At 37.8% G+C, this 20,276-nt stretch overlaps 2 protein-coding genes across 6 annotated transcripts in view; one reads left to right on the top strand and one right to left on the bottom strand.

Annotated features, from left to right (window-relative positions):
* Positions 1-20,276, bottom strand: part of LOC134536919 (neuropeptides capa receptor-like) — a 252,628-nt gene that overhangs the window by 101,091 nt on the left and 131,261 nt on the right. The gene's annotated exons all lie outside the window — the stretch shown is intronic.
* Positions 12,809-19,631, top strand: LOC134536517 (AP-2 complex subunit beta-like). The gene is made up of 2 exons (XM_063376241.1): positions 12,809-12,956; positions 17,996-19,631. Exon 2 carries the CDS (start codon positions 18,006-18,008, stop codon positions 19,578-19,580), a length of 1,575 nt encoding a protein of 524 aa, XP_063232311.1. The 5' UTR covers positions 12,809-12,956; positions 17,996-18,005; the 3' UTR covers positions 19,581-19,631.

Raw genomic sequence — 20,276 nt, forward strand, 5'->3', positions numbered from 1 at the left:
ATTATATATATATTTTACTTTAAAACCACATATATATATATATATATACTGTAACTATTTTGCACTAATTTTTTATATGTGCAATCTATATATTTTGACGAGAGATAATTGAAAATAAACGATCGTCGTAGCTTCTCCGGATCAAAAGTTATACTAAATGGAAATCTCGAGACGCAGCGAAATGACCTCAAAATGGCGGCGCTTCCCCCTCCACCGTGCACGGTGCGTCACAGTCTTCACTTAGCGTGACGAATTCTTTGATCATTTAGCTACCCAGTGGTGTAATTAAATTTTCGGATGGAGATGATATATATGTAGCTGCAACACCAAACTGTATCTCCCCGATTTTGTTATCATTCGTTTTTTTGATTGCCTCCCACTATGGAAGCTATTTTAATGACGTATTCACTTAAAAAAAAAGGCTTTGCCCGGTTATCACATTAATCATTCAGACTTAGCCACCCTCTCATTAAACATACTACGCATAAAATATATCTATTCAATTCAAACGTTGGAATGAAAAAATAAAAAAGTCTTGGATGAAAGAAAGAAAGAAACAGCGAGACACATCTTCGGTAATCAGTAGAGACCGGAAAAATTCGCGAATTCATTTCGCGATATGCCAAAATACAAATAGTTATACCTCAATGCAGCCTCTGTTATTGGGTCACAACTCACCTAGATGACTCTGGGCCAATGAGAAACGCCCAACCAACGCTTTATCGAATCACAGGCTGCTACGTTGGGACGTCTCACAAGACAGCAGCCAATGGGTGGGTGACATTTGACCGAGAGTACGTATAACTATGGAGTTCATCCTACGGGTCATTGAACCCGCGAATTTTTCCGGTCCCTAGTAATCAGTAGAGACAGGAAAAATTCGCGGATTCATTTCGTGATAGGCTGAAATTCAAAAATGTGTATAATCCTGCTGGTTCTGCTATTGGATTGCGGTTTAACTGGAGATCTCTGGGCCAATGAGAGACTATCGACCAAAGAAGCGTCGAATCACAAGCTACCCAGTGGAGACGACTCACAATTTAGTAACCAATGAACACGCGTGTTTACTTGAGAAGTGCAGAGGATAATGGAGGCTATCCTAGAGGTCATTGAATCCGCGAATTTTTCCGGTCCCTAGTAATCAGTCACCATGGGACCGCGCACCAGCAGCGGAGGTCGGCGGCCATTTTGAAAGCTCTTTGCTTGCTTGCGCGCGTAATGGCGGGGCGGTGACATTGCGCGTCACATTTCGCTCGCTAGCTCCATCCCGCGCGTGGCCCGGAAAGGGAAACGGTTCGGTTGAAGGGTTTCGGAAATTGAGGGGAAGGGGGGAGGAGATGTAAAGCTACATCCAATGTAACGCGAATCCCTCGTGCAACATTCAGCACTCTGGTCGGAGCCACAAAAGCGCGTGTGCGCGCTCCCGAAAAAAAAAAAAAAAAAAAAAGAGAGTTATTGCTACGGACTCTTGTGTCCGTAAACGAACGAGAATTATTTGATTGCGTGGTAGGTGTGGAAAATATATTGGAAATGCGGGCAGAAAAGAGTGACAACGATTATATGGATATATTATATGAATAAATTTACCAACAGTGTATAGTATATATAAATATAAGTTTTTTACTCATTGACAGCGAAGACGATGTGAAAAGGTTCTATATATATATATATATATATATATATATATATATATATATATCTTAATATATATAAATCTCGTGTCACAATGTTTGTCCTCAATGGACTCCTAAACCACTTAACCGATTTCGCGATGAAAATTGGCATTTAGGTGTAATATTTTCCAACTTGAGAGATAGGATAGTTTTTATTTCGATTAATGGTCTTAATCTTAGAATTTTAGAGTTTTCTAATGTGATGTATGTATGAGTTGGCAGAAAATCACCACGGCAACGGCTGTAGCATTGTTGATGCTTCATTCGTCTCCATGGCAACGACTATTTCATTGTTAGTGTAGTCCTCATCACTCATTAAATACAGACCACCAATTTTTAGATATATACAGGTAAATAACTATACACTGGTAGAACAAAGTCGGTCGGGATTTGAAAGTGATATAAATTATTCAAATCAAGAAGACAATTACTAACTACATCTGATTTCTAAAAAGGTCCCCTTCACCAAGTCAACTGATTTCGATGAAAATGGGCATTTATGTGTAATTTTTTCCAACTTGAGAGATAGGGTAGTTTTTATTTCGATCAATGGTCTTAAAAATTTATTATTAATAATAAACTGATTATCAATGTTGATTGGTGTTTAAGCCCGGGAAACAGTGGGTACTTCGTCTCCATGACAACGTTGCGTGCTCGAGAGTCGGGAAACCATCGGTGCTATTCGTTTTTTCTTCGGTACATTACAAAGCATTGTATTAAGTTTTTGTCAAAATTAATTAATTTTCATTTTATTTCATTTATTATAACTGTAAATAAGAGATTTGGTCTCATTTCCCCCTCCCCCCCCCCCCCCCCAATTAATACAACCGTGCGAAGCCGGATCGGGCAGCTAGTATATATATAGGATAAATAAATTGAGAGTGGCTTTCAGCACTCACCAGAAATGTGTGACATCGAACCGCGTGTTCTCATTTTGCAAATTCACTTATAACACAAAACTCGGACACGAAATTTAACGTAGAGTACTTTAAAATAATGCTGAGCGTGATAAATATACACGAAAAAAAAAATTGTGTTAACACCCTGACGCAAAGCGAACGACTAGTTTACTTTTTAAGCTCAATTATTCGCCGAGCAAGATATTTGAAGCAGCATGGAAAAGGGGGGGGGGGGGAGGGGCTGGAAAAAAAGGGGGGTTGTCTGTAAAGTCGGTTTAAGGACTATAATTTTACGTGATAACGTCATAAGAAAACACTGATGTAAAATTGCATACTTTTTAATTTTCAAATATTATTTACAGTTTTTTGCAAATTTAATTTAAATATAATCACGAACAATTAGTTAAAAAGCCCGCTTTAACCTGTTTGATATTATAGAAGATTTTCTCGCACGGTGGTTGGCCGGTTCTTGCACGCTCGGCTCAGGCGGAACTTGACAATTTTTCGTTCGTGCAAAGATAATGCATTTGTGTAGAATATTAGGTTGAATATTAGTTTATCTTTTCCATGGATAAAAATAATGTGCTAAAATTAAACGTCAATTAAAATATTAAACTATCCACCGATTATCGTAATACTGGGTTCGGATTATTACCCGGGCATTAATGCTATATTATGTCCCAGTACCTCCAATAGTTAAAGTTATTTGTAAATCGTTCCCTGAATAGCTTTACAGTATTAACTGAGCACATTAATAAACATAATAAAACAAAATTAAATTAAATCGTTCGACATTCGATTATCTTTTCCAGTGTTGAAAATAATTATTCTTGAATGAATGATCAACTAAAATAGAAAATTATGCACCAACTTTCGTAAGAATTGCTGTATGTATTATCTCGAGGAAAAAAACGTATTTCTTGTATGTAAAAATAACTATAGCCACGTGTTCTACAAATTTACAAATATCTTTCTTGTCGTATTACAAGAACTTGTTGTCAACTTGGCAACTGGTGTCCAAAATAATCCTTTTTTAAAGTACAGAATTTATTTTCTATGTACCTAAATGATACAGACATTGAAAATAAATTTGATAAAAACATTATTTTACTTGGAAGCAGTGTCATTAAATAACATTGTTTTCGCGAGTTGGTAAACCAATTTGAGACTTATTAGACCGCGTTTCCCACAATTTTATTTCTCTTCGCAGTTTCATTAAAGTAATTAACTGGGGTCGTGGTTCAGTGTGTGTTTGGCGAAAGGGAAAAAAAAGATGGGGGGTGGTAGCGTGTGTTTAGAAGATTGAAACTTTAATCACAAACCTGCATTGTTTACCTGCCTGCTCGAGGTAAACAGTAAACAGTAAACCAGCATGCATGAGTGTATTTTTTTTTTTTTTTAAAGCTGAATGTCTTCATGCGAGCAAAGCATGATTCGCAGTAGGCTTACACTATGTCACCCGTAACCAACTTTAACTAGCCGGTAGAATTAAATTTAATATTTCAATATGTATGCCCGTTATATTCCATTATGTCGTTCTGTGTTTGAATGATCAATGTCATAAGATAGATGAATGGTCTTTCCTTTTTTGTTTTCATCAACTTTATATGCTATGAAATATGAAATACATATTTTATTGTCCAATATATTTTCACACGACCAACTGTATGTGACTTTGTCACGATCAATAGTTGCTCAAGTGAAAGTTTATATTGAATCAAACAACAGCAAGGAAAATTATCGAATCACCAGAGACAATTAATAAACTTGCAATATATTTTAAAAAGGGGGGGGGGGGGGGGGTTGTCTGTAAGGTCGGTTTAGGGACGATAATTTTACGTGATAACATCATAAGAAAACATTGATGAAAAATTTCATACTTTTTAATTTTCAAATATTATTTACAGTTTTCGCAAATTTAATTTAAATAGTTTGTTCAAATATAATCACCAACAATTAGTAAAAAAAAGCCCGCCTTAACCTGTTTGATATTATAGAAGATTTTCTCGCACGGTGGTTGGCCGGTTCTTGCACGCTTGGCTCAGGCGGAACGTGACAATTTTTCGTGCGTGCAGCCGGCGTTCGTCGATTTATAAGACGTGATCACGTCAATTAATTGAATTTTTAATAAATATTTCCGGTGTGTATTAAATTAAAGTTTTTGTTATATTCATTTTTTTCACCGGTTGGCTTAGGCGCCTTACAGCTAACTAAAATTAAGTAAGGAATTCAATATTAAATTCAAATTTAGTTAAATGTAACTTTTGAAGTTTTTTTTCATGGAAAAATGATGAGAGTGAATTTTTATGATGCGCGCGCAGCATGCAAAAAAAAAACAGCCGAATTCTGACTCAGCCTGCATATTCGTGTGCACAGGCTTCGCTCAGTGCGAGAGGGCGCCGGCAATTTGTTCGAGGATGAAAGGCAAAAACACACGGGAGACTCCAGAGCGCATCCAGCCAATCGACCACCTTCGATGGCAAGTGCTTCGAATTGAAAGAAGAAAATTGAATGGGTTCTCATTTTCATCTTCGCCTTCCTCCTCCAATACCGCGACCCAGACACCGAATGAAGATGCGAAGCAATAACAGACATCAGCCTTCAAATAACAACAATAACAACTACAATAGGTAATAATGTCAAAATAATAACAATTGCAGACCTGGCCTTTCAAATGTCTGACGCAATATATTTCAGACTGAATAACCATAATTTACTGGAAAAAATGAATATATATATATAAAGTTTATTTAACATGTTTTCACCCAATAAAAGTGAAAAAAAAGATTTGAAAAAAATAATCTTGAGCCCCGGCTTTTGGAACCGATAATCGACAAGGAATTTTATTAAAATACTGCCAATATTGTAAATTAACTAAACAGTTGATACTTCACAGTTTCCGCACTCTTAAGAAGTTCTACTTCCATGGCATTACTAAAACATTAATAACCTGAAACATTTCAAAACGCATATTATAACGCTAAGTATATGTTTGTGTATTATATGATGTGAAATATTATTATGTTATTAAAAAAAATGTCAGTGACGAGGTTCGATCCACGTCAAAAAATTACCTCTTCGAGCTTCTTAACTTCAAGCTCTGCCATCGCCCTACGAAGACTACGAAGACAACTAAAACGGAGACTATGTATTACAAACTGTGTAACGACCCAGTTTTCATACATGTTTTAAAACTTGTGATTACTTCTTACAATGATTATTGTAGTTTTACCAAATATATTCCAGGGTAGTTTCACTATCGTAAAGTTTCATTTGGTACATCGGTATGTTTGGTATGTCCCCCAATGTTAACGAAAGTGACTATATACGGGTTTACGTTTGCTACACGTGGGTCACCCATCTTTTTTCATTCGACTTCCGTTCGATTCACGAAATTGCTCCTATTAAAATCCGCATACCGAGAGCTAAGATGTCTACACATCAAAGAGTTTTGTAACTATTACATTATATTTTTTTCAGTACAAATAAATGCCACCAAACTTTCACATTTCCGTTCATCGACTTCCGTTCTATTTTCACGAAATTACTCCAACATAATTTCATATACCGAAGGCTAAGATATGTAAACATAAAAAGAAACTTAACTACATTACTATTGACACTAACAAACTATAGGTATATGGATATAGAGTAATAGCCGTAGGTAGGCAAATTGACTTCTCACACAGTATCATACATACTAGGGACCGGAAAAATTCGCGGATTCAATGACCTCTAGGATATCCTCCATTATCCTCTGCATTTCTCAAGTAAACACGCGTGTTCATTGGGTACTAAACTGTGAGGCGTCTCCACTGGGTAGCTTGTGATTCGACGTTTCTTTGGTCGATAGTCTCTCATTGGCCCTAGAGCTCCAGTTAAACTGCGAGCCAATAGCAGAACCAGCAGAATTGTACACATATTTGAATTTCAGCTTATCACGAAATGAATCCGCGAATTTTTCCGGTATCTATACATACTGTTTTCAATGATATTTTGCAATTTTTGTCTTAAAATTTGGGACAGGTTTTGTGACACCTAGAAAAATATATGGTATTTTTATGGTGCAATTTGTTTTACGAGAAAACATAACGATAAGTGAGGTTAAGTTCTTTTTCCCCCTACTCATCTGCTTGCGCTGTGTATAGATACAACCCGCCGTCGTTCCTAAATGCGTATAGGTTCCACTTTCCCAGTAAACGGTGTTGCATCAGAGTCAAGCACGGCCGTTTAGAAGCCGAAGCGGCCGTTAAAAGTTAAAAGAAGAGCGCTTCCGCCGCGCCAATCTCGACATCTCGAGTCCTACTTCCCCCGGCTCCTGAAACCAACATGGCCGCCCCTGGCCGCGACGACACACGAACTTCCCGAAGTCGCCGCTTGAGTTTCAAAGTGGCGGCGCCACTGGCGCTGCGAGCCGTGGATTCGCCTTTCAAACAAGCGACGACGATCCCCGCACTTCAGCCAACTTGCCGGCGCGCGCGCGCGCGCTGCTCAAAGAGGCGCAAGCCTGCCAACTGCAGAAGTTAAACAACTCTCTCTCTCAACTACTAGTCCGTTGAGGATCCGCGGTGTGTTACGTTAACAAAAGCGGACGTCGTGCCAGTAACAAAAAGGCGTGTGTATACAAGGGGTGGCTTTGGGAAATTAAGAATCATGCTCCTACATACTTCAGTAACAAAAAGGCGTGTGTATACAAGGGGTGGCTTTGGGAAATTAAGAATCATGCTCCTACATACTTCTTCGGAACTCTTGCGGGTTGTGAAAACTCCACCTTTTAAGCCCCATTGTTTGTTTCAGCTTCATGTGGCTGTAGAAACCAAATTTCAGCATTTGCAGCCCCTCCAAAGTCTGTGTACATACGAGCTAAGAGAAAGCCTCCCAGCCGAACTTTAATGTACCGTTTAGATTGCACAAGTTAAATTACGTTTAGCTAAAAGCGATAACTTTTTCCAATGTTGATTGCAAAAGCGTTTACGTAACACAGGACACCTTACAACGAATGGATCCCGTAAACTTTATGATTAGCCATTGTATAGATTTCACCATAAAAAAAAATAATAAATTCGTTCCTTTAATCAGCAAGTTGGAACACCGGCACAAACTATTGGTAAACTATTAGGGTTTCTGATTTACCTGAAATTTTACAAACAAATTTAATTAACGTGCGAGCAAAAACAAATTTAATTAACGTGAGTGCAAAATGCATGCTTAACAATGCAAGCAGCTATACAGTGCTTGCGCCTTTCGATCTGGGGCAGGACTAACACGTCGAGGGTTCTGAATACTCAACCCCCCCCCCCCCCCCAACCCTTCCCACCATTGAATATATAAAACAAACCAAAAAAAAAAACCTAGAGTGAAAATTAAAAAAAAAAGTCATATGATGTGGCGGTCTGATTGAAAATTTCGTTCTGTGTTAGGTTTCGTGGTAAAAAGAGATCGCCTGAGTGATTCAAAATCGGAGTTTTCTTCAATACATAATAAAAAAATTAAAAAGTTTATTTCTATGTGTTAGTCCAATAACTTCACATTCAATAATTTGTCTATTAGAATTTTAGATCTTTAGATATTGATTTATCAATATTTAACCTTTTTTTTTTGTCTGTACGTATGTACGAAATGATTCGTGAAAACTGCTGGCACTGTTGACTTGATTTTCAAACAAGTTATAGTAGTAAACAAAGGATAATTTATACATACAATTTAACTGTCAAATAAATTAATAGACTACGAAAAAAAAAGGTACATTTGTTCTCATCATAAACCATTTGGCACGATGTTAAACAATTTAGGAAATTATGTGGGACCATAACGTTTTCGAGTGCGATTTCACTAACATCTGGAAAGAAAAAAAATCGCAGAATTTTTGTGAGAGGCAAGAAGGGCTTGAACAATACCCAACAATTCATGTGTTTCACGCGATGTACTCGAGGTATCTGAATCTACGATGGGAATAGCTGTGCAGTTTTCAAAATACTGGAAGACATTCGAGCATTCTTTGATCTTTGAACATTCTTTGATTCTTTGAACATTCGACGATTCTTTGATCTTGACGGTATATTTCTTCCCTCCCAGAGGAAATGTTAGGAAATTTAAAGTGATATAACGATACCAGAATATATATATTGCAGGTAGGAAAAGCAGAACCGTTGGGGATTGTCTTACGACTGACGGATCACTCGCGAATGAAATCGACTGAAGCAAAACCGCCCAGAAGTTAAAAAAGTTGCAGTTGAAGTTTTCACACACTTGTTTGGAAAAATATTGAAGGGCGATCGTAAAATATTGATTGACAATTTATTACAAAAATTTTTTTTAAATTAAAATTTACATCAAAAAAACTTTCCTCACACGTCACCAACATTTCCCAGTAACCCAAAGATATTTTATTTACACGTGATTCTTATCAGTATAATCACTGACATACTGAAAAAATAATTGGGGTGCGTTAAAATATTTTGTCTACCTTTCTTAAAATTGAATTTGGAATCCCCGTGAAATGAACATTAGTGAGAGCAAGTTGTTTGCTGTAACTAATAAATTGTGTTTGCTGATACTACAAAACTAGTTCTAATTTTACATGCCACCACGAAATAATTTGCAGGCTCTTAATTCAAAACTATTTTTTTTTTTTGCTGCTGCCGTTCTGTTTTCCAGCGCAAGGGTTTCTATTCGTGTATAAATTTTTAAAATAAATATTATAATTTTATTACTGATTTTGAAAGCAATTTATTTTTCCCACGCGAAGTTAAACAGGGTCGATAACTGAACTGCATTTGATTCACTAACCACAGAAACTCAACACGTCAACAGTTTTTTTTTTTTTTTTAGTTTTACAGGAGAACAAAAAAATTACTAACCTTTAATATGCTAATTAAATTATTAAATATTCAAATAAACCTTATTTCTCCCACGTGCACTTTTAACATGTTTATGTTAAGTCTGCGGGAAAAAATTGATATATATATACATTTATACATGTATATATGTATATATACCTATATACATGTACACACACACATACACACACTGGGACTTGTCTTTTTACGATTATCTATATGTTTAATTTTAATATAATCTCACCTTTTTTTATTGCCAAAATGTTCGCGGGACGAGGTGGACCGCAATGCCTTTTCCCTATCCGGTAATTTTGGTTTTTAACTCACTAACTCCCCCCCCCCCCCCCCCTAGGTTCTTTCCCTATAAAGTCCAAATGTTGTGGCGAAGCACCGCGACAGAAAGCACGACCGATTTGCCACCGATACAACGCAGCGGTTTCCAACCTGCCACAGAACAATTAATCCCCACCACCCCTCTTTCTCTCTCTCTATCTCCCCCCTCCTCTCGGTTGGCCGATCAGGTTGACGGTGAGGGGAAGGGTTAGGGGTTAGAGGGGTAACAGCTGTGCCATTAGAGGCGCAAATAACCGCAATATGCCGCCCCCAGTCCCAGGGCTTAACGGGCCCTAAGCGAGTGGCATCTGTCGCGAAATGCATCTTGCCAACACCAAGACTCCCGCGTCAAACGACAAACAAATTGAAAAAAAAATTCAAAACGCCCTGGTGGTTGGTGGCTATATTTTTCACTGTTAAAAATTTCAAGACTAATATATATTGCATTTTTAAGGGCCTGACATGAACTTTTAAACGATATTTTTTTTTTTTAATTTCTCAGTAATTTTTTCCTGCACATAAGTACGCTACATGGTTTTAAATAGTTTATGACTGTCGGTTAACGAACTGTTATGTACTCATCGTAAATTAGGCTTTGCTTTTATACTTTAACACAATGGGAAATAAAAAAAAATCTTCTGTTTTACCACAAGTCATGCACCTTTTATTGATTCGTCCGTGGAAAACGATTCAAGTCGCGTCTAACTTCCAGTTTCCGATATAGGTTTTTACGCACCGGCTATAGCGTCACGACCCTAATCGCCAGCGCTAAAAGACACCCAATCACGGCACACTACATACTTATGGGTTCGTGGGTTGATGAGGGGGGAATTCTTCCCGTTTCTACAACACTTAACATAAAAAAAAACTATGAATCGATTTCTCACTTGTAACCGAATCAATTTTTTTACAATCTAGCAATAGATTTTTAAAACATTGATATGCCTAACTTGTAGTAAAATACAAAAATATATGTACACACAAATATTTCGATAAAGCAAACGTTTGGAATGTATTTATCTTTGCCGTTATTCTCTATTATTTTTAATCATCTTGAAGTCACAAGACCAATGTCGTAGCCATAGAAAAAATCCAAACAGGTAAATAAATTTAAACCTGCTGAAAATGAATAGAAAAAAATTAAAAAGCAACAATTCACTATATAAAATGATTAACAGAATGGTATTAAAAATTTTAACTTTTCAAAGTCGTTTAAATTAAAAATTCTAAATTGTTATAGTTTTTTATAAACAATAAACAAAATATCACTGAAAAGAAAGTTTATATTTTACAGAGAAAATAAAAAGATATATTAATTTCATTAACTTTTCTATTGTAGACTACATAGGTACCATCACTCAATCTGAAAAAAAATTATATTTTATTAACTTTTTTCACCCCTTCTTGGGAGATAATTTTTTTTTCATTTATCGTTTTCTAAAACTTCAAAGTCACTTATATAAAAATTCCAGTAGTTTCTTCAAAATATTGATTTAAAGGTCCATTTAATTAGACTGTATGTATACGAAGGCGGACGAGGATTGAAACCAAAGACTATATAAAAGGAAGACTGGAAAATCAAAGTTGTTTTTCTATAACCACATAATTACAATCGTCGATTATACCAACTACGAATCTACAATAACGTATCAATTATGCGTGATGATAGAATGTATCTAAAACATTGTTAACGTAATTCGAGCTCGATCGGAAGCTCTTGATAACTGTAATCATTTAGTGGTATAATAATAATTATAATGACGCTCGATTCAATTTCAGTACAATGAAAGCGTTCTCTGTAAAAAAAAAAATATATCATTTTCTTCAGTTATCATAGAATTGATTAGGTAGTAGGTAACGAATAACCGTGAAAAAAACCTGCATTTAACAAACAATAACATTGTATATCCAACATTTAATACAGGTATTTAGTCTCGTAATAGACATTTCAATTGATATTTGTTCATGAATACTATCACTTACTGTGAATTTACAAAATAACTAGTTAAAACTCGCTGGTTGAAACATTTACGTCATATCAAACAGTTTAGAGATAAATCTCTAAGAGAGAAAACATGGGTTAAAATTCCATCGAATTTTAGAGATTGCAATGATGAGAACTTTATATTGATAACACTATTTTAATTCCTAGTAAGAACTGTCATTATTTATTATCCTTCCACTACTGGGTATTTCCCTGATGTTTCTGATTCAAGCCACTTTGTTTGGCTAACCTGATTTAGTAAACTGTTTTGACGGACGAAAAAGTGATGGATGGGCGAATGTTGGGTGGATGCGACACGATATATTGTGATTCGGGATTCATTGTTAACTAGGGAGATAATTCAAAAACTACAATTCAAAATTTGAGGCTGAGGGCTGAATGTCTGTAAAACTTACTCTTATAACTGCGGGAACACAATCACAGTGTTATCTGCTTCGCTGAAGGCTGCATAAAAAAAAACCTTGTCAAATTTCAACAGGAAACGCAAAATGAGGATTACTGATTTGACATTCTTTAATATTTCCTATTATCACTTTCATTATTAGTTAATGACCTTGCAAACATAAAATTGTATTGTAAAGGTAAACTATTAATAAAGAAATAAGTTATTGACGTGTCGTCGCAACAGCTTAAGTTGAGGTTAAGAAATATTGGAATTTTTCGCGTAAAATCCGTGCCAAATTAGTTTCAACCACTGTCCGCTAGGGACCTCTTTCCAAGAATTACTTTACGATATGATTATCATTCAATATCGAATTATTTTTTTAACTTTCAGCACTTATCTATGCTAACATTCGTTACTTAGTAAGTGAAAATTACTTAGAAGTTAAAGAAAGAAAGTTCATAATTATAAATTTAATTGAAACCTAAAGTACATTTCGTGCTTATTTTTAAATGTTTTCTTAAGTCCCATTTCGTTACGGCTCCATTATGCAATAGAACTTTGTCTCAAAATAATTATAAAACACGGAAAAAATATATTTTCAGCTATTTTCCGATAGCCTACGAATAGTTGTTAGTATTAAACAATAATCAGAGATGGCGTTGAAATACAATTTCGTGGAAGGCATACACGCATTTTCTTCTAGAGCAACATCTATGGCTGAAATTGAACTCTTTAAGAAATTCCGTCTGTTTGCCAACCGTCTTTGAGAATTTTCTATAGACAACGTTATTGCTTTCCATTCAAGCAGTAATAAGTGAAAAGGTAACTTACAATATGTGAATTTATAAGGGTGTGTAAATTTGCAGACAAAGGACTGTAATCAGATTTCATAATTTGTTGATTTAAATATTGCAAGTCCCGTTCTCTGCGACAAGGGCCAATAAATTTTTATGTTTCACATTTGCATATAATAATAAATTCTTTGTTATAACCGCGTTGATTTAGTTACATTTTTAGCGGTGACAAAGGTTTATTTTATGACCTGATATTGCGCGAAAAATTAGTTTTTACCAATATTATAATTAATCTGAGACATTAATTATACCTTCGCCATAGAACTTGGACTTAACAAATTGCTAGTAGTTAGAAATTTATCAAGGCTTTACTTTAAACAAATAAAATTTTTTTAAAAATTGCAAATATTTAGCATTTATTTAAGTTGATTGAGTACACATTTTTAGTTCTCTACTTTATTCATATTTTCATTTAAATTATTTAAAATCAATTGTGGATTTTCATTCGTGCACTTTGTTTTCACTTGTGTGCATGTATGTGAGTATGTGATAATCAGTGGCATGTCTTAACTTTGTCGCATAAAATAAGTCAGTAGATAAGATTAAAATAAAATACATATATGAGTTGCATTATTAACAATATCAGTATAATATTCACTGAATTTTAAACATGTATTTGTCATTGCTATACACTATCTTAATATATGTATATATATATATATATATATATATATATATACATATACATAAATGGAACAGAAATATTCATGAACAATGACAGATAAATGCTATAGTTAAAGCAATGGCAGATAAATGCTATAGTTGAAGTTATTTGTTAACCGTTCCCAGAATTACTTTCCTGTATTAACTGCGCACATAATAAGCACGATGCAACCAAATTTCTATTTATTTTCCATGGTTTAAAAAAATTATGTTTTAAAGTAAAATCGTTTAAAATATAAAATTATGAGCCAATTTTCGTCATAAATACTCGGTATTATCTCGAGAGAGAAAAAAAAGGACTTTATATTTATGCAAAAATAATCATAGCCATGTGTTGTACAAAGTTACAGTAACTATTTCTCGGCAACTGATTTCCAAAGGAAATTTTTGTAAAAGTACGGCAAATATTTCTGTGTGTAACGCATCAAACAAATTGTTATCTTCGTGTCTAATAACTAGTAGGAAGTAAAAACATTTGGCATCACGCCGATTTATATCGGGTCTGGACTATCAACGGGACTCCAACCTTGTGTTTTTCGCGGTGGGAAATGTGGCGGACGTTTCTGCGAGTAGGAGGGTTTCCTCGCGGTGCTCCCGTTTCCCCTGCCCATTCATCACGTAAATGCAACTCATCACCCTTCACCGCAAATGATCACACTGGATGGCAACATATTTCCCCCTATCGCTGTACCGGTCTTTTGATTTACCTTTTGATTGACCACGATACCGATGAAATATCGGCTTGCAATATATCGATATTTTGATCTACCGGGTTATCATAATATCGAAACTTTAACAATTGTTTTAGTTATTATAATATTAATATATATATATATACATGTATTGAGTTCTTAATGCATCTAATCTTTTATGATAAAACATCCTAAAATAAGTTTGGCTCTTAGCAGCAAAAACTATCAATTGAGTAAGATCATTTTTTTCTTTCTATTTACCTGTTAGTGTTTATTTAGAAAAAAAAATTATTTTATGTAGTTTTAATACTATATATACGAAATATTAAAAATATTGCCACTTAAATAGCGATATCAAAAATAGAAATATAGAAATAAAAATAAATAAAATATCGATTTGTTCTGTATCAATTATATATCATTTTCATTCCTACTACTTAAACCCTATGTTGGTTAGACTTATGGTCGTTTATTTATTTATTATCTGCTTATTTTTTCTCAACTTTCGCGAAGGAATGAAACGAGAGAAGTTCTCTTCGCCCCTCTTTTTTTTTTCTTCTTCAATCTTCCATTGCCTCAATCAAGTCGCCATCTACTTTCCCCAAGTGAGGGTGATGAGATGCTAATGAAGCATTAACGGAATGAATGGTTGAGTTTGACGGAGTATTACGAGAAAAGCAAGAGTAAATCGGTATAGCATTAAAACAATAAGGGTTATTTTGTAAGAGTAGCGAGGTTTAAGGGAAAAAAATTACGGTAAAGTCTTTTGTTTTTAGTTTTATTTAATTTAGAGTTTTTGCTTATTGTTAAATTTTCAGTAGTTTTTGCTTCTTTACGTAAGTGCGAACTTTTTGAGAACGAAATGTTAGTTAAGTCATGTCTGTAACAAACAAAACACCTTCAAATCGTTCGAAAGGTAGGTTACGCTAGGTCAGCAATATTCGAATATTTCTTTATCTACTAAGAATTTTAAAAACGTAAATTTTTAGGGTAGTGCAGGAACATTGGTAGGTTAAAAATATTTTATAAATGATACTGAAAAAAAAAATTCATTAAATTGCTTCTTGGTTTCTGGGTCGACCTGGAAATGAAGGCGCGCCCGACGTTTCGGCACGCCTTGCTTCAGCCATCATAAAGGGGGGCGTCTTACAACTGAAGGCACTGAATGTTCTGCCTCCGCCCTCTACTCCAGTCGCGGCCAATCACAGCTCGGCCCGTGAGCCAGAACACCAAGCCTTCGGTTCTTAATCACCCTTGAAGATGGCTGCAACAAGACAGGCCGAAACTCCGGGCACGCCCACATTTCTAGGGAACATGGCCTCAATACAAAAGCCAAGATGAATCAGGGCATCTGGCCATCAAATACTAAGATATATACGTTTTACACAATGTGGTTAATGTTTTATTTAATATTTATGTTGTAAAGTTTGGCCCTAAACCCCGGCCAAACCAAACAACTTCCGCAACCCGCGACACAGTAAACTCCTATATTACCCCGTACCGCGAGAGCAGGTAAACCCAAAAAAATATTAAAACCCAAACTAATGGCAGGCTCAAAAAATACTAATAGGATTGCGAACAGTGAGAGGAGGCAGCAAGTTAAAAAGACGCAAAAAGTATATGGCAACATTTAATAAATATATATATATAAATATACCATAAAATCGTTTCATCACAAATCAGCGCATCCATCATAAAATACATACCCTATTACTACTTATAAAAAAAAGCTAAATAATAATACTAAAAAAAATACTTTAACAAATCCCCCAAAAATAGTATAGGCCTACTTTGGATCATATACTTCGGAGCTCCGAAAAATTAAATGTAATTACCAAAAGACATTAAAAATATATATAAACATATTAATACCCATACAAATATAGATACGCACCGGGCGTAGCACTACTGTAAATACCAATTAACAGAATTTACCATCAAATAGGCGAAATCTAGCAAAAATTTGACACACATTAGCATCCAAATCAATATATCAAAAATTTAGCAAATTACAAATTATGGGTTAACAAGCCCTTCTCAGTTAAGTCATTTTCTAACGGTCGATGCCTTTTTTCTTCCACGTCTGGCAGGGATTGGGTGAACACGCTGAACGTAAAATCCCAGTTTCAGTGTTATTGGTCCGTTAATTTAAATCTCCAAAATACACAAATTATAGTTTCGCACCAGGGGTCAAAGGGGTCAACAGGGCGGTGGCACGGCTGGCACTTACTTGCTTTTTTGACGTCGTGATGTCCGGTCACCAAATACACTTGTTTGCTCATGAGTGTTTTTAATGGCAAACCCTTGCCATAACACGTTACCGTAGCTGCAGGTAATTTATTAGTAGTAGTTTATTTTGGCGCACATAATTCATCCTTGGAAAATCCTCGCGACATTCACACACACCTCACCAACCACTCGCGTTTCATCGTACCAACGCGTTCTAAATTATATATATAAACCCTGTTCATATTCAAAAAGGAACACTCGTATTTAGATGTTCGACCGGCAAGTCACTTCGACGTGGAACCATCACCATGGCCAACCCGCGTTTAACTCACGTCCGCGCCCGCCCGGGCCCACCAGGCGACTGCCGCTCGCCAGTCTCCCCTGACGTCACACGCTCAGCTGTTCTGCTCGCGCGCCGCCTAGCACAGCGATTCCCAAAATATTCGGTAATGTCCTTGAACTTTCCAGACCAATTTAATAACCTAAAATGTTAAAATTAAAAAAAATAATAAGACTAAACAAGAATTACAATTTCCTTTTTTAAAACAAAATAAACAAACAAATCCAAAATAACTCATATTACCAGGGCATCCGAAAAGGTTAATAAAATAAGTTAACCATTTCTGCCAACATAAACATTATCAAAGGTAGAGGCTGTAGCACACATGCTACAATGTTTTTTTTTACTTTTTATAAATACAATTTTTGTCTCTAACAATGTTATATATACTGCATATCGTATTTAAATTAATTGCCCTTTTTAACCTTAAAACTTTTATAGAAACTATTGTTAAATTTCTTAAGTTATTTTTATTTATTAAATCGTCCATTTTTACAATTTTTAAATTTTCACGTGAGTAAAAATACCAAATGTAGATTAAAAAGACTCGATGCACCCACACACAAGATTCCTTTTTGTGAGTGCTGAATTTTTTCTGTTTGGTTTAGAGAATTGTAGTTTAAAGTGTATTTACGTTAGTGTTGAACTCGTTTAGAGGATTGTAGTAAAAGTGTATTTACTTTAGTGTTGGACTCGTTTAGAGAATGGAAGTTAAAGTGTATTTACGTTAGTGTTGAACTCGTTTAGAGAATTGAAGTGAAAGTGCATTTACGTTAGTGTTGAACTCATTTAGATGATTGTAGTTAAAATGTATTTACGTTAGTGTTCAACTCGTTTAGAGATTTGCAGTGAAAGTGTATTTACGTTAGTGTTGAACTCGTTTAGAGAATTGAAGTTAAAGTGTATTTACGTTAGTGTTGGACTCTTTTAGAGAATTGTAGTTAAATTGTTGGACTCGTTTAGAGAATTGTAGTTAAATTGTTGAACTCGTTTGGAGAATTTTTGTTAAAGTGTATTTACGTTAGTGTTTTCGACTCGTTTAGAGGATTGCGGTTGAAGTGTTGAACTCTGATGGTTCTGGAGGCGGTGCCGGATGGCGTCGGACAGGAAGCTCGCCCTGAGGAAGGCGCTGGCGGACCCGTCGTGGGGCGGCGACCCGGCCCGGCAGGTGTCCTTGGACCTGGTCGGTGGTCTGCGCTCGGGCAGCCGCGAGCAGAGGGACCTCGCCCGCCTGCTTCTGCTGCGCCTCGCCGCCGAGACCCCCCAGGAGGCCGCCAACGCCATGTCCCCATTCTGCCTGGGCAACGCGCCCCTTGCCAGGGCCCGGGCCCTGCGCACCCTGGGGTACACGCTCCACCTGCCAGCGGGACCCGTCGTCGTGGCGCTGGCCGATAGCGACGACTACGTCAGGAAGACGGCCGCCATGTGCGTGGCCAAGATGCGCGCGATGAGGCCCGGCGTGGTAGTCTCGCTCGGGCTGCTGGGCCGGCTGAGATACCTCATGGACGACCCGAGCCCGGCGGTCGTCTCCAACACCGTGGCGGTGCTTTCCGAGCTCTCCCCCGCCGAGGGACTCACGCCACACGGGGCTCGCAAGCTCCTCTCCGTGCTGGACCGGTGCAACGAGTGGGGTCGCGTCTACGTACTCGACGCCCTCGGCGGATACTCGCCCGCCGACGAGGAGGAAGCTCGGGAAATCCGCCGGGTAGTCGCCCCGCAGCTGTCGCACAAGAACTCCGCCGTCGTCGTGTCCGCGGCGAAGGTCCTCCTGGGTCCGACGCGGTCTGATGAAGACCCCGAGCTCGGCGGGAGGATCGCGCGGGCGCTGGTAGCCTTCCTGTCCTCGGAGCCCGAGGTGCAGTTTGCCGTGCTGCAGTCCATCCGGGAGTTCGCCCGCGAGCGGCCGGGGCTTTTCGCGCGCGAGGTGGGCAGCTTCCTCGTGAGGCGCGACGACCCGGCGTGCGTCAAGCTGGGGAAATTGGACGTCTTGGGGAGGCTGGCGCGGGAGGGAGACTCGCGGCTGGTGCTGGCAGAGCTCAGGACCCAGATCTTCGACCCCGACCCGGAGGTGGCTCGGGCCAGCGTCGAGGCCCTCGGGAGATGCGCGGCTCTCGACGGCGGCTGCGCTCCGGAGTGCTTAAGGATCCTGCAGGACCTCGCGCGACTGGGGGACGAACACGTCGCGCAAGAGGCCGTCGTGGCATTGGCCCGGGTCCTGTTGACGCGCCCCGGGTCTCACGCCGCCGCCGCCGTCGTCGCGGCAGTCTGCGAAGACCTCCCCCGGCTCACGCGCGCCGACGCCAAGGCGAGCTACGCCTGGCTCGTCGGGGAGTACGCCGAGCTCGTCCCCGACCCCGGGGACTGGCTCGACGACTTCTTGGAGGGCTTCCTGCTCGAGGACCCTCCGGTGCAGCTCCAGCTGCTGACGGCCGCGGTCAAGGTCCGCCTCAAGGGCCTGGACGCCTCGCGGCACCTGGCGGCGCGCGCCGTCGACATGTGCGCCTCGGAGGTGGGAAACCCTGACGTGCGCGACCGAGGAGTCTTCTACCAGCGACTCCTGAGCGCGGGCGCCGGACTGGCGAGGCAGGTGGTGCTGCGGCGAGAGCCCGGTGCTGATGAAGCGAGCAAGGACTCCTTGGTGGACGTCGACTACGAGGCTCTTACGTGAAACCAAACATCGCGATCGTCCATCTCCCAATAAAATCTTTTGACGGATAAATAACGTAAAATTATTTTGAACGTTATCTAAAAAAAAAAAAATTTACATCGACTGTGTGGCTTTTACGTGAAACCAAACATCGTGGTTGACCATCTCCCATTAAAATATTTTGACTGATAAATAACTAAAATATATTTTTAACGTTATCTAAAAAAAAAAAAATCACTAAGACTACGTGGCTTTTACGTAGCAACAAACATCGTGCACGACCATCTCCCATTAACATCTTTTGACGGATAAATAACGTAAAAATATTTTTAACGTTATCTAAAAAAAAAAAAAAAATCACATAGACTACGTGACTTTTACGTGAAACCATTAAAATCTTTTGACAGATAAATAACTTAAAAATATTTTTAACGTTATCTAAAAAAAATCAAATAGACTACGTGGCTTTTACGTGAAACCATTAAAATCTTTTGACGGATAAATAACTTAAAAATATTTTTTAACGTTATCTAAAAAAAAAAAATTAAAGATTTTCAAATTCCATACAAAACATAACAGTAATATAATACCATGATATAACTACTTTTGATTGAAGTAAAAAACAGTTTTTTGTAGTTATTAAAGCATTACAAGAATCACGAATAAGAAAAAAAAAATTTCAGTTCTGTGTGTGCAATGATAAATTGCGACAATTGG

The sequence above is a fragment of the Bacillus rossius genome, chromosome 11, assembly GCF_032445375.1.
Source record: "Bacillus rossius redtenbacheri isolate Brsri chromosome 11, Brsri_v3, whole genome shotgun sequence".
In the NCBI taxonomy this organism is placed as follows: Eukaryota; Metazoa; Arthropoda; class Insecta; order Phasmatodea; family Bacillidae; genus Bacillus; species Bacillus rossius.